Source organism: Hypanus sabinus, unplaced genomic scaffold, assembly GCF_030144855.1.
Source record: "Hypanus sabinus isolate sHypSab1 unplaced genomic scaffold, sHypSab1.hap1 scaffold_1552, whole genome shotgun sequence".
Classification (NCBI taxonomy): domain Eukaryota; kingdom Metazoa; phylum Chordata; class Chondrichthyes; order Myliobatiformes; family Dasyatidae; genus Hypanus; species Hypanus sabinus.
Genome location: NW_026779629.1, coordinates 28,497 through 43,791, shown reverse-complemented (window position 1 = coordinate 43,791; position 15,295 = coordinate 28,497). Strand labels below are relative to the sequence as shown.

The 15,295-nt window shown below is 46.5% G+C and overlaps 1 protein-coding gene across 2 annotated transcripts in view; it reads left to right on the top strand.

Annotated features, from left to right (window-relative positions):
* Positions 1–803: 803 nt before the first annotated feature.
* The window catches only part of LOC132387138 (C-type lectin domain family 12 member B-like), a 40,062-nt gene continuing 25,570 nt past the window's right edge, over positions 804–15,295 (top strand). For both annotated transcript variants that reach the window (XM_059959487.1, XM_059959486.1), the window contains exons 1-4: positions 804–920; positions 3,911–3,979; positions 7,773–7,892; positions 13,312–13,431. In XM_059959487.1, coding sequence (XP_059815470.1) covers positions 854–920; positions 3,911–3,979; positions 7,773–7,892; positions 13,312–13,431 — 376 coding nt within the window. In that variant the 5' untranslated portion in view covers positions 804–853. The remainder of the gene's footprint in view (positions 921–3,910; positions 3,980–7,772; positions 7,893–13,311; positions 13,432–15,295) is intronic.

Below are 15,295 nucleotides of genomic sequence, written 5' to 3'. Positions count from 1 at the left end.
ACATCCTTTTAAACCTTCTCTGCACTCTTTCAAACTTATTAATATCCTTCCTGTAATTAGGTGACCAAAACTGCACACATTACTGCAAATTCGATCTGTCCAATACCTTATGCAAACTCATCATAACATTCCAGCTCTTAAACTCAATACTTTGATTTAAAAAGGCCAATCTGTATCCCCAGATCCCTCTATTCTACAGCACTCCTCAGTGCCCTACCTTTACCTTGTATGTTCCACCTTGATTTTGCCATCCAAAATGCAGCACCTCACACTCGTCTGTATTAAACTCCATCTGCCATTTTCCACTCCGCTTCGCCTGCTGGTCCAAATCCCTCTGCAAGCTTAGAAAACCTACCTCACTGTCCACTACACCTCCAATCTTTGTATCATCAGCAAATTTGCTGATCCAATTTACCTCATTATCATCCACAACAATGATATAGATGACAAATAACAATGGTCCCAGCACTGATCCCAGTGGCACACCATTAGTCATAGGCCTCCACTCAGGGAAGAAATCATCCACTACCACTCTCTGGTTTCTCCCATTGAGCAAATGTCAAATCCAGTTTACTACTTTATCATCGATACCTCGCAACTGAATCTTCTTAACTAACCTCCTATGTGGGACCTTGTCAAAGGCTTTACTGAAGTCCATCTCTGCGGCCATTCTCTCGCACTCTCATTCCCTCTCCACGGTTCCTCTCCCACCCCCAGCTCTCGGTTCCTCTCTTTTTCAGCTGTTCAGCTTGTATTTCTTGGTGTCGGTCTGACTCACTTGTCAAAACGGGCTTACTCTGACAACTGTTACTTCTCCTTCCTGATCTCAGATACGCAGAGGATCCTCGACAGGATGGACGACAGCGAGACTTACATGAATATGAAACGCACATATACTGGCTCAGGGGCACCTTCCCGAGGTGAGTGGGGTTGAAAGACGGAGGGAGGGCGTTTCAATTTGAGTCTGGCTCCGAGGTCGTGTGTTGGAGAGTGTGGATGGAAACCCCCGCTGCTTTTGTCCCTGGGGTTTGGTGACGGCACAGTGGGGAGCGAGCGTCACTCTGTGTCTAAGCCCAGGACTTGTGAGAAGCTGCACAGGGAGATTCAGGGAACCTCAGCCAATTTCTGAAACTGATTTACCATAGGTGGAGACGAAAGCCTAAACCCTCTCTGTGCCCCAGGTCCGTAGAATTGGAAGCCAGCTTCATCGTTGTTGCCTTGACTGTGTTCATGTAATTTGCCCATTCCTGTCGAGAAACCTCAGGGCAAACTGACAGCGGACCCTAATGATTCGCTGTTTGAGAATATGTCAGAGGGAACGCGCAGGACAGGCGACTAGGAGGGAGCAATGTGAGGGGGTGGGGGCGTCAGTGACGCTGGTGTTCTTTGTGAAGGGTGGCGTGGAGCGACTAGCATCTGAGGATATTATCGAGGCAGCATTGTGGAGTGGGGTGTAGAGAGTGTGATGTGTGAGGACGGAATGTCATGGGGACAGTGTTGTGTAGTGGGGTGTAGAGAGTGTGATGTGGGAGGACGGAATGTCATGGGGGCAGTGTAGTGGAAGTCTCGTGTTCGGGGCGGTGGGGTGGGAGGGTGACTGAGGGGGGAGCGCTTAGACGGCGGAGGGAGGGAGCGTTGTGGGATGGCAGGTGAATCAGCAGCACCGTGGGAAGGGTGGTGTTTAGAGAGGGCAATGAGAGATGCAGTGATGAGGGAGACCTCGAAAATATAATTTTAATCCACTCTCGTATTTTCCATCTACCCCCCCCCCCTCACTCTGCACAAACCTTACCTCTCTCTCACACTCATTCTTCTGTTTCCCTTCTCTTCTCCCCTCTGTCCCCCTTTTCCCATCTCGTCCACTCTCCCCTCTCTGGGCCTCACTCTGCCCCTTGTCCCTCATCACCCCCTGTCTTTACGGTCTAACTATTCTCCCCTTGCTGCTCTCTCTCACTCGCTCCTCTCTAACGCCCCCTCCCCTCTCTATCCCTCCTTAAACCTCTCTCTCTTCCGTACTCACTCTCTCCCTGACCTCTTTCACGCTATCTGTCCCACTATTCCCTCTCTCACATATTCTCCCTTTCCATATAACCATATAACAATCACAGCACGGAAACAGGCCATCTCGGCCCTTCTAGCCCGTGCCGAATTCTTAATCTCACCCAGTCCCACCTCTCCGCACTCAGCCCATAACCCTCCACTGCTTTCGTCCATATACCTATTCAATTTTACCTTTAAATGCCGCAACTGAACTGGCCTCTACTACTTCTACAGGAAGCTAATTCTACACAGCTATCACTCTCTGAGTAAAGAAATACCCCCTCGTGTTTCCCTTAAACTTTTACCCTTTAACTCACAAATCATGTCCTCTCGTTTGAATCTCCCCTACTCTCAATGGAAACAGCCTATTCACGTCAACTCTATCTGTCCCTCTCAAAATTTTAAATACCTTGATCAAATCCCCCCTCAACCTTCTACGCTCCAATGAATAGAGACCTAACTTGTTCAACCTTTCTCTGCAACTTAAGTGCTGAAACCCAGGTAACATCCTAGTAAATCGTCTCTGCACTCTCTCTAATTTATTGACATCTTTCCTATAATTCGGTGACCAGAACTGCACACAATATTCCAAATTTGGCCTTACCAATGTCTTGTACAATTTTAACATTACATCCCAAATTCTGTACTCAATGGCTCTGATTTATAAAGGCCAGCGTTCCAAAAGCCTTCTTCACCACCCTATCTACATGAGACTCCACCTTCAGGAAACTATGCACTGTTATTCTTAGATCTCTCTGTTCCACTGCATTCCTCAATGCCCTACCATTTACCCTGTATGTTCTATTTGGATTATTCCTGCCAAAATGTAGAACCTCACACTTCTCAGCATTAAACTACATCTGCCAACGTTCAGCCCATTCTTCTAACCGGCATAAATCTCCCTGCAAGCTTTGAAAACCCACCTCATTATCCACAACACCTCCTACCTTAGTATCATTGGCATACTTACTAAACCAATTTACTACCCCATCATCCAGATGATATATGTATATTACAAACAACATTGGACCCAAAACAGATCCCTGAGGCACCCCGCTAGTCACCGGCCTCCATCCCGATAAACAATTATCCTCCACTACTCTCTGGCATCTCCCATCTAGACTGTGTTGAATCCACTGTATTACTCCAGCATTAATACCTAACGACTGAACCTTCTTAACTAACCTTCCATGTGGAACATTGTCAAAGGCCTTGCTGAAGTCCATATAGACTGCATCCACTGCCTCCCCCCCCTCTTTCTCTCCACTTTTGTCTCCGTCTCGCGTGATTATTCTGTCCGCTCTCTAACTATCTCCCAGCATCTCTCTACCCGTTTATATCCATTAACTCTCCCCTCTCACATTGCTCACTAACTTAATCTTCTCCCCTCTGTCACCGTGCCCCGGACTTCAACTTTGGATCTGTTTCTGCAATCTTTCCCCCTCTCACTCTCTCCTTTTGACTCTTCCATCCTCTCTTCCACACATTTCACTACCCTTCACTTTACACTCTCTCAACAGTCTGCCTCGCCTCTTAATCCTACACTCCGCACTGACTACCTCTCTCCCCTCACCTCACTTTACCCTCTCTCTCTCCTATTGCTCCTCGTTCTCTTTCCCCAATTCTGCTCCATTTTCCCACCCATCGCCACTCTTCAGTCACCCCCTCTCAACAACTCAATTAATCCTTTTCACTCGCTCTGTCGTTGTACTCCCTGTCTCGCTTCTCTCTGTTGCCTCTCCCTTCATTCCTTTCGCTGTCCCCAACCATCTCCCCCCATCGTGTCTGTACTCTCTTCCCTTCCCTCTGCACCTCACTGTCCCCGATTCTCTATCGCGCTATCTCACACTTGTCTATCACTCTCTCGCAGACGATCTGACCTGCACCGACACCGATCTGAACATTCGGAAAGTCGAACGCCTCACCAATAGACAAGCAGGTCAGTGATGCAACAACGACGTCATTCTGGAGGGTTCACATGTCATACTGCCAAATGGCCAAGTGTGTAATGTATTCTTCTCCACCAATTCCCTGGCAGCTCGTTCCACAGACTGGCCACCATCCGGGTAACAAACGGTAATCAATCGGCTCACCAGCTGAATCTATTTCCCCTGTCTCCTTATACCTGTGCGCTCCTGTCCTCCATTTTCGAAATCTAGGGGAAATAATTGCGCTCATTCACTCTGTCTGTGTTCCTCGTGGCTTCATATACCCCTCAAAGGTCATCCCTGCTCTACAACGAATAAAGTCGCAATCAACCCAACCTCTTTCCCTAACTCTGTCCCTGGAGTCCCGGTAACGTCGTCATAAATCTCCCCGAGCACTCATTCCAGCTCTGTGGCATCTTTCCGAGAACATGCTGAACAACACTGAATACCGTACTCCAAGCGCGGCCTCATCGAAGTCCTGTACAAATGCAACATGACCGCCTTACTCCTGTACGCAATAGACAATAGACAATAAATACAGGAGTAGGCAATTCAGCCCTTCGAGCCAGCATCGCCATTCATTGTGATCATGGCTGATTATCCACAAACAGTGCTCAGTTCCTTCCTTTTTCCCATAACCCTTGACTCCGCTATCTTTAAAACTCTATCCAACTCTTTCTTGAAAGCATCCAGAGAAATGGACTCCACTGCTTTCTGAGGCAGAGCATTCCATAGATCCACAACTCTATGGGTGAAAAAGCTTTTCCTCAAGTCAGTTCTAAATCACCTACCCCTTAGTCTTAAAATATGACCTCTGGTTCTGGACTCCACCAACATCGGGAGCATGTTTCCTGCCTCCAGCGTGTCCAATCCCTTAACAATCTTATATGTCTCAATCAGTTCCCCTCTCATCCTTCTAAATTCCAGTGTATACAAGCCCAGTTGCTCCAATCTTTCAACATATGACATTCCCGCCATCCCCGGAATTAACCTCGTGAACCTACGCTGCACTCCCTCAATAGCAAGAATTTCCTTCCTCGAATTTGGAGACCAAAACTGAACACCATACTCCAGGTGTGGTCTCACCAGGGCCTCTTTGTTCCTATACTCAACTCCCCTTGTTATGAAGGCAAACATGCCATTAGCTTTCTGCACTGTCTGCTGTACGTGCATGCGTGCGCTCAGTGACTGATGTACAAGAACACCCAGATATCGTTGTATTTCCGCTTTTCCTAATTTTACACCATTCAGATAGTAATCTGCCTTCCTGCACTTGCCACAAAGTGAATATTCTCACATTTATCCACATTAAACTGCATCTGCCATGTATCTGCCCACTCACCCAACCTGTCTAAGTCAGCCTGCATTCTCTTAACATCCTCCTCATATTTCACGCTACCACCCTGCTTTCTGTCATCTGCAAATTTGCTAATGCTACTTTTAATTCCTTCATCTAAATTATTAATGTATATAGTAAATAGGTGCGATCCCAGCACCGAGCCTTGCGGTACCCTTCTAGTCACTGCCTGCCATTCTGAAAAGGACCCGTTAATCCCTACTCTTTGTTTCCTGTCTGCCAACCAATCTATATCCATGCTAGCCCCCTACTCCCAATACCATGTGCTTTAATTTTGCCCACTATTCTCCTATGTGGGACCTCATGAAAGACTTCCTGAAAGCACAGATGCACTACATCTGTTGGCTCTCCTTTGTCCATTTTCATAGTTACATCCTCAACAAATTCCAGAAATTAGTCAAGCATGATTCCCCCTTCGGAAATCCATGATGAATCGACCGATCCTGTTACTGCTATCCACATGTGCCGCTATTTCATCCTTTATAGTTGACTCCAGCACTTCCCCACTACTGATGTCTGGCTAATTTCTTGTGTTTTCTCTCCCTCCTTTCTTAAAATGTGGGATAACATTAGCTATCCTCCAATCCTCAGGATCTGATCCTGAATCAATAGAACATTGGAAAATTGTTACGAATGTGTCCACGATTTCTAGACCCACCACTTTAAGTACTCTGGCATGCAGACCATCTGGCCCTCGGGATTTATCAGCCTTCAGTCCCATCAGTCTACCCAACAACATTTTCTGACTAATGTGGATTTCCGTCAGTTACTCCGTTGCCCTAGGTCCTCTGACCGCATCTGGGAAATCGTCTGTGTTTTCCCTAGTGAAGACAGTTCCAAAGTATCTGTTCAACTCGTCTGCCATTTCCTTGTTCCCTATAATTCACCCGTTTCTGCCTTCAGTGGCCCAACTTTGGTCTTAAATGTTTTTTTCCTCTTCACAAACAAAGAAGCTTTTACTATTCTCCTCGGTATTCTTGGCTAGCTTACCTTCGTCCCTCATATTTTCTCCTCCTATTGTATTTTTTGTTATCTTCTGTTGCTCCTTAATTGTTTCCCAATCATCTGGCTTGCCGGTCATCGTTGCTATGTTATACTTCTCTTTTATTTTTATACTGTCCTTGACTTCCCTTATTAGCCACGGACGCCCCCTAATCCCCTTAGAGTCCTTCTTCCTGTTCCAGTGTCACCCCTGCTAGGGTATCTTTCCAGTCAACTTTGTCTAGGTCCTCCCTCATGGCTCCATAGTTCCCTTTGATCAACTGTAAAACTGACACATCCCATTTTCCCTACTCCCTCTCAAATTGTAGATTAAAACATCATATTCTGGTCACTATCTCCTAATGGCTGCTTTACCTGGAGTTCCCTTCTCAAATCCGTCCATTACACAACACTAGATCTACAATTGCCTTCTGCCTTCTAGGCTCCAGTACAATCTGCTCTAAGGATCCATCTCGGACGCACTACACAAACTCCATTTCTTGGGGTGCAGTGCCAACCTGATCTTCACAGTCTCCCTGCATGTTGCATTATCTTTGCGACATGCTAATTTTAACTCTTGATTCAACTTGCACCCTATATCACGGCTACTATTGGGGGGCCTGTTGACAACTCACATTAGAGCATTTTTGCCCTTCCAATTTCTCGGTTCTATCCATACTGACACTACATCTCCTGATTCTATGTCTACCCTCGCAAGGGACTGAATTTTATTCCTCACCAGTAGCGTCTTCCCAGCCCCTCTGTCCACCTGCTGTCCTTTCGATTGGACGTATACGCTTGAATATTCATGTTCCAGCCCTGGTCCTCTTGCAGCCATGTCTATGTTATTCCTATAGCATCCTATAATTTCCAACTGAGCGTCAAGCTCATCCATTTTATTTCTTATACTTCGTGCATTCATATATAATACTTTTCATTCATCACTCCCCTCGCTTCTCACACGGACTGCTGTTGCACTTGGCCATACTCTCCGATCCCTTCCTGAGCTTTCTACCCCTTTAATTCTGTTATCATTGTTAAGTTTTCTGTTTCACTCTTTCCCTTTAACTGTAACCTTATATTTCAAGTTCGTACCCACCCATCCTACACTTACTAGTTTAAAAACACCCGTGTTGCAGTGGCAAACCGGCCTGCCAGAACGCTGGTCCCCCGCCTGTTAAGGTGCAAACCGTACCTTTCCTTCTCCTCCGTCCACACTGCCTGTTGAATTCCTCTCCTCGTTCTGTCTCCCCATTCTCTCCTATTTTCCCGTCCATCGGCTTTATCTCTCAAACGATTTCCCTTCTCTGTCCATCCATCTGCTGCTCAGTCTCCACTTCTTTCTCTGCTCACTTCCTCATCTTCCTCAAATTTTCTCCCGGTCTCCCACTCCGCCTCACCATTCTCTACCCGTCTCTTGCCCTTCTATTTGTCTCTCTCTCAGATTCTCTTCCATTCTGTTCCAGATGATCTGGTCCCCACCTACTCTCAGCTGAACGTTCACCAAAATGAAATTCCCATCGCTAAAGAAGAAAATCCTCCTATGGCGCCGAGACCAGGAGAAATGCCAACGACTGCTCAGGCAGGTCAGAGTTCACGTTTTGAAGGGGTCACGTGCTATATGTTAAATATAGAGATAATTCATCTGCATCGACCAATGCCCTGGCAGCTGGTTCCACAGACTGACCACCATCTGCGTAACAAATGGTTGTCAATCGTCTCACCAGTTGAATCTTTTTTCCCCTTTCTCCTTATACCTATGCGCTCTGGTCCTCGACTGTCCAGATCCAGGGGAAATAATTGCGCCCATTCACTCTGTCTGTCCTCCTTGTGGTTTTATAAACCCTTGAACGGTCACGCCTGCCCTACAAGGAATAAAGTTACAATCAACCCAACCTCTTTCCCAAACTGAGTCCCTGGAGTCCCGGCAACGTCGCCCAAAATCTCCCCGAGCACTCATTTCCAGTTCTATGGCATGTCTCCGGGAACCGGCCGTCCAACACTGAGCACCGTACTCCACGTGCGACCTCACCGACTTTCGGTACAACTGCAACGTGGTCGCCCGACTCCTGTACTCAGTGACATTCTGATGAAGGCCTGCGTTCAGACGCATTCTTCACCGTCCTGTCTACCTGTCACTTCACTTTCTGGGAACCGTGTCCCAGTACCGCGGGTCCTTCTGGTCTCTAACACTCCTCAGTGTTCCTCCGAATCGTTGTGAAAATCCAACACTGGGCTGTCTTACTGAAATACGATTACTCACACATATCCGATATAATTGCATTTCCTTCAGCTCGTGACGGGCGCCTCGTCTGAGAAAAGAACTGCAACATTAAACCTTTGCTCCGGACACAGAGCCATTTCTATGTCCAGTCAGCCATCCGGCCCTGCGCGACGCACATCTTCCAGAGCATATACCATCTGGGACCCTGTTAAAATATGAGTACAGTACGCCTACCACCCCGACTTGACCAGTCCACCGCAATCCAGTTAATCAGATGTATCTCCTCGATTCCACATCATCCTCCAGAACAGATAACCATCTGAACAATTGTTAATAGCCATGTTAAATACGATACATACACTACTAGTGCTTGACCTGTCATTCCCGGTTAAATCAGCCCGACCATTCACCTCGGGTCTCATATAATCTAGCATCGCCCTCTCTCTTCTATCTTCCACCGTCCCAATCTTCCCTTCTACCTCCCTCTGTCACTGCTCCTTTCCTTCTCCGTCTCTGCCTCCCTCCGTGCCTTCCATCTTCCTGAGCAATCAACCAACTGGGACCTCGTGTTTGGACTTGTTAAATTCAGCGTCCATTATGCCTACAAATACGCACAAACCAGTCGGTCAAATCTCTCTGGGTCCCACACCAATCTACAGATTAGCCAACGTGGAAACATTAAACGCCTTATTGAGTTCCCTACACATCACGTCTACCACCCTGCTGTCATGAACCGTCCGGGTTCCTGAATCCTCATATAGAATCTGCTCCGCCGGTGAGCGAAAGAAACTGCAGAACACTGTGGACACAGCTTAACACATCTCAGGAACCAGAGACTGCAGAACACTGTGGAGACAGCTGAACACATCTTGGAAACCAGAGACAGCAGAACACTATGGACACAGCTGAACACTCCTCGGCAAAATGGCTCCCCTCCAGGAACTCTGCCTATACTGCCTGCTGTCATCGTGATCAAAGAACCAAACCCACTACCCGGTCATGCTGTCTTCTGCCCCCACCCCATGGGAAAAGATGTCTCACTAGAACATAGAAGTCTACAGCACATTTAGGCCCTTCGGCCCACAATGTTATGCCGACCATGTAAACTATTCTATAAACTGCCTGGAATTTCTATGGCGCAGAGCCCTCTATTTTTCTAAGCTCCATGTGCCTATTTAAGAGGCTCTTTATTGACCCTATTGCACTCTCCTCCACCACCGTCGGCGGCCGTGCTTTCCACGCACTCACCACTTTCTGTGTGAAAGTCTTACCCCGTCACACCCTCGGCACCTATTTCCAAGCACTATAAAGCTCTGTTCCCTGGTGTTAGCCATTACACCTCTGGGAAACAGCGTCTGGCTATCTATGTGATGCCTCTTATGATCTTAAACTCTCTCAGGCCAATTATTATCCGCCGTCTCTCTGAGGAGAAAGTTCCAAGATCACTCAGCTTATTCTCATAAGGTACGCTACCCAATCCAGGCAACAACCTTGTAAATCTACTCTGTACTGTCTCTATAGCATTCCCACAGTGAACACAGTGCTCCAAATAGGATCTATCCATGGTTTTATATAGCTGTAACTAGGCTCAAGGACAGCTTCTATTCAACTGCTATCAGAATATTGAACGGTTCCGTATTGGGATATCAGGTACGCTTAACCTCACAATCGTCACCACGTGGCCCTTCAACATTATTGTGTGCCTCCGGGCACTTCCTCTGTAACTGTGACGTTTTACTCTGTCACTTCCTGTGACTGATGTACCGCGTAAAATTCCAGCGAAGTTCGCTGAATCTGTGTATGTTGCTCTGACCTGTCCTGTTTCTGATGAAAATAAATGATATGGTTGAAAATGTAGATGGAAGGTTGGCAAGTCTGCACGTAATACGAAGTTGAGTGGTGTTAGGGACCGTGTAGAAGATCTGCAATGAATGCAGTAGGATATGGATCAGTTTCAGATATGGGTTGAGAAATGGCAGATTGAGCTTAACACAGAAAAACGCACAATTTGCACTTTGCTAGGTAGAATGTTAACCGGTAACAAACTATTAAAAACAAGAACCAAAACGGTGTTGATTATCAGAGGGATCTTGTGGTGCAATGTCATTGCTCGTGGCCATGCTTACTGACAGGGATTTATGAAGGCATATAGGATTCTTGTCTTTATTAGGCTGTATCAGTCATATTATATGAGGATTGGGAAGCTTTTAAAAACTTGCAGAAGGAAACTAAGAAGGTCATTAGGAAGGTAAAGATGAATTATGAAAGGAAGCTGATGACTAATATCAAAGAAAATACTAAAAGTTTTTGTTTCTGTACATAAAAGGTGAAAGAGAGTCAAGAGTAGTCATTGGACCAATAGAAAATGATGCTGGGGATATGGTAATGAGAGACGCAGAGATGGCAGAGGAACTGAATGTAAATGTTGCGTCCGACTTCAGAGTTGAAGAAGTCTGCAGTATGCGGATATTCAAAAATGTTTGTGCAGTGAAAATTATGAATGAGAAGGTGCTCAGAATGCTTAATGGTCTGAGGGTGGATAAATCTACTGGGCCCGATGGAATGCACCCTCGGGTTCTGAAGAAAATAGCTGGCGAGATGGCGGAGGCACTAACAATGATCTTTCAAGAAACAATAGATTCTGGCATTGTACCAGATGACTGGAAAATTGAAGATGCTACTCTGCTATTTAGGAAGGGTGGGGTGCAGCAGAAAGGAATCTACAGATGAGTTTACGGAATACCTGCAGGCAAATGATAAGGTAGGCCGAAACCGGCATATTTTCCTGGAAGGAACATCCTGCCTGATTAACCTACTGCATTTTTTCTGAGGAAACTACTAGCAGGGTAGTCTAACGGGAAGCAGAAGACATGGTGAACTTGGATTTTCAGAAGGCCTTTGGCAAGGTGCCGCACATGAGGCTGCTTGGGAAGATAAGAGACCATAAAAGTATAGGGCCCAAAGAAGAGTGTGTGGAGCATTGACTGATCAGCAGCAAAGTGAGACTGGGAATAAAGAGATCCTATTCCGTCTGGCTGGCGGTTACCAGTGGAGTTCCACAGGGTTCGGTGCTGGAATCTTTGCTTTTTGCTATGCATGTCAATGATTTCCCGCTGACACAAATATAGTTGGAGGAGCGAGAAGTGTTGAGGAAACAGAGATGCTGCTGAGGGTCGTAGATAGTTTATAGGAATGGGAAACGAAGTGGCAAATGAAATACAATGTTGGAAAGTGTACGTTCATGTAGTTTGTTGGAAGAAATAAACGGGCATACTATTATTTAGATGGGGAGAGAATTCAAAATGCAGAAATGCAAAGGGACTTTGGGAGTCTTTCTGGAGGATACTCTAAAATTTAACCTCCAGTTTGAGTCAATGGTGAAGAAGGCCAATGCAATGCAGGTATTGATTTCTACAGGTATAGAATATAAGAGCAGGGATGTGATGTTGAGGCTGAATAAGGCACTGGTGAGACCACACTTGGAGTATTGTTAGCAGTATTGGGCTCCTTATTTTAGAAAATGTATTCCGTCATTGGAAGGTTTCAGAGAAGATTCACGAGAATGATTCCAGGAATGAAGGGGTACCGTATGAGGAACGTCCGGAAACTCACGGGCTGTATACCCTGGAATTCAGGAGGAGGAGGGGGATTGCATAGAAAAATTCCGAATGCTGAGTACTGAGCGGATTACATACAGCAAAGTTATTTCCCTTGGTAGGGAAGTCGAGAACAAGAGGGCAGGAATCAGGATTGATGGACCTCTTTTTTGAACTGATATTAGGGAGAACTTACTTTAGTCAGAGGTTGGAAAATCTGCGGTTTTTGAAGCGACAAACGGCTGTGGAGGACAAGTCATTGGATAAATCTAAGGCAGAGATAGATAGGTTCTAGTTTAGCCAAGATACCAAATGATATGGCGAGAAGGAATGGGAGTGGGGATTGCTGGAGGATTGGATCACCCCGTTATTGAATGGCGGAGCAGACTCAATGGGTCAAATGGCCCCCTTCTGCTCCTATATCTTCTGGCGATAGGGTCTACTGATTTTAGCAGCCAGTCATCTCCATTTTAATTCAGATCAGTCATTGACATCACAAAACACAACCAGCCACTTGTATATGTAAATGATAATCAACCTTGTGAATCTTTTTTTTAAATATATATTGAGATTTGTTTAACTCGGGTCTCTGGTACTGTGAGCAACCACGTTACCTACCGCTCGTCCTCTTGCAATCAGACAGGAAAGAAAGGAAAGCCCCATTGCATTGTAATCCCTAAAAGACCATCATATTTCCAATGTGTGACAAAACAAGTTGCAAACAACAGTACAACCACGACCAAAATAATAAAACCTTAACCCTCTCTCTTCCCCCTCTATCACCCATTGTCTCTCTCTCCTTCTGTCCCTCTCGCAACCTCTGCCATTTTTCTCCCCTCACTCTGCCCGTCTCTTCCTGACTCTTTCGATAACGCTCTTACTCTTCACACTGCCGCTTCACTCATAACCTCGTTCCATCTTCTCCATTCCCACAGATTGTCGAATTCCTCTCCTCGTTCAGGCTCCCCATTCTCTCCCATTTTCCCGTTCATCACCTTCATCTGTCACCCTATTTCCCGTCTCCATCCGTCCCCCATCTACTGCTCAGTGTCCACGTCACTCTCCACTCACTTCACCTTCTCCCTCATATTTTCTACCTGTCTCTCACTCCGTCCCCACCAGTGTCTACCTGTCCCTTACCCTTCTATTTGCCTCTCTGACACATTCTCTTGCATTCTGTCCTAGATGATCTGGACCCCACCTACTCGCGGCTGAACCTTCTCCAAAATGAACTTCCCATCGCTAACGAAGAAGATCCTCCTGTTGCGTCTGGACCAGGAGAAATGTCAGTGACTGCGCAGGCAGGTCAGAGTTCACATTGATGATGCTATTCTGAGGGGGCACAGTCACAGTGCAAGTGTTAATGCATCTGCATCGACCCTTTCTTCTGGCAGTTCCTTCCACAGACGGAGCACCGTCTGATTAAAAAAAAATGTCTCTCTGGTCCGCAGTTAAATCTCTTTCTGCTATCGCCTCAGAACTTTGCGTTCTGTCCTCGATTCTAGAAGTATACAGAAAATGACTCTGCGCATTCATATTGTCTGTGCCCCACATGGTTTTATAAACCTCTGTAAGGTCACCCATGAACTCCAAGGTATAAAATCCTAAACTGCCTGAATTATCTCCGTAACTCAGTCCATCGAGTCTCGGCAACATACGCGTCAAGCTCCCTCTGCAATCGCTGCTGCTCAGTGGCATTACTCCTGGAGCAGGTGGACAACGACTATCTATCCTTGACCACAATTTCTGGGAACTGTTTTCCCGTAGTCTTGGGTCCATCTATTCTATAACACACCCTATGGTTCCTCCTTTGCCTGTGAATGTGCCATCCGGGCTTGTCTTCCTCAAATACTACATCTCTCTCACCTCTCCTTTCTTTCTCCATCTCTTCCTCCCTTTCTCTCTTCAATCTCCCAAACCGATCTACCATCTGGGATCTTGTGACTGTATTTGTTAAAGCCATTGTAGATTTATCTGGCAATCAGGACAAACAGGTCATCGGCAATCAAATCGGTCCGTCTAATCTCCCTGGGCTCCACCCCATTATACAGAGCAGCCAAACAAATGCCTGATTGAAGACCCTATACGTCATTGTCTACTACACTTCCCTAATCGTCCGTCTCGCTACCTCTCTCCAAATATGGACATCTAACAAGTTCCTTCCGTGGCCGCTGGCCCACATTCCCTGCTGCCTCGGTGCAGCAGCCAGATTAATCATAGACCCCCGCCCAACCCAGACTCACTCCCATTGGGGGGGGGGAGTATCGGATTATCGAACGTCCCCCTAGGGCGATCAGACGGACTCCTCACCTCACGATCTGTCTCGTCGTGCCCCCTTGCACCTTATCGTCTGCCCGCCCTGCCCTCTCTCTGTAACTGTGACACTTTATTCTGCATTCTGTGATTGCAAATTGAGCTACAGACTCCCTCACCGCCCTATCTAACCTTGACCTCAATTTCTGGGAAACGTTTACCCGTAATCTGGGTCCATCTATCCTTTAGCTCTTCCCAAGGTTCATCCTCTTCACTGTGAGTGTCCCATCCTGGCTCGTCTTCCTGAAATACCTAACCGTAGGCTTATACAGAAAGTCAGAAGCCACGGAATCCAGGGAAGATTCAGAATTGGCTTGCCTGCAGAAGGCAGAGGGTCGTTGTGGACGGAGTCCATTCTGATTGGAGGATTGTGGCTAGAGGTGCCCCACAAGGATCTGTTCTGGTCCCTTACTTTTTGTGATTTTTATTAACGAACTGGATGTGGGGGTAGAAGAGTGGTTTAGCAAGATTGCAGACGACACAAATGTTGGTGGTGTTGCAGATAGTGTTGCGGTTTGTTGAAGATTGCAGAGAGACATTGAAAGGGCTGAGAATTGGAAGATGGAGCTCAAGCCGGAGAAGTGTGAGGTGGTACACTTTGGAAGGACAAACCCCAAGGCAGAGTACAAAGTATATGGCAGCATACTTGGTAGCGTGGAGGAGAAGAGATATCTGGAAATATATGTCCATAGATTCCTGAAAGTTGACTCACAGGTATTTAGGTTAGTTAAGAAAGATTACGGAGTGTTTCATAAGATGAGGGATAGAATTTAAGAGTCGCGGGCAATGATGCAGCTCTAGAACTGTTAGGACACACTTGGAGTATTGTGTCCAGTTCTGGTCGCCTCAGTATAGG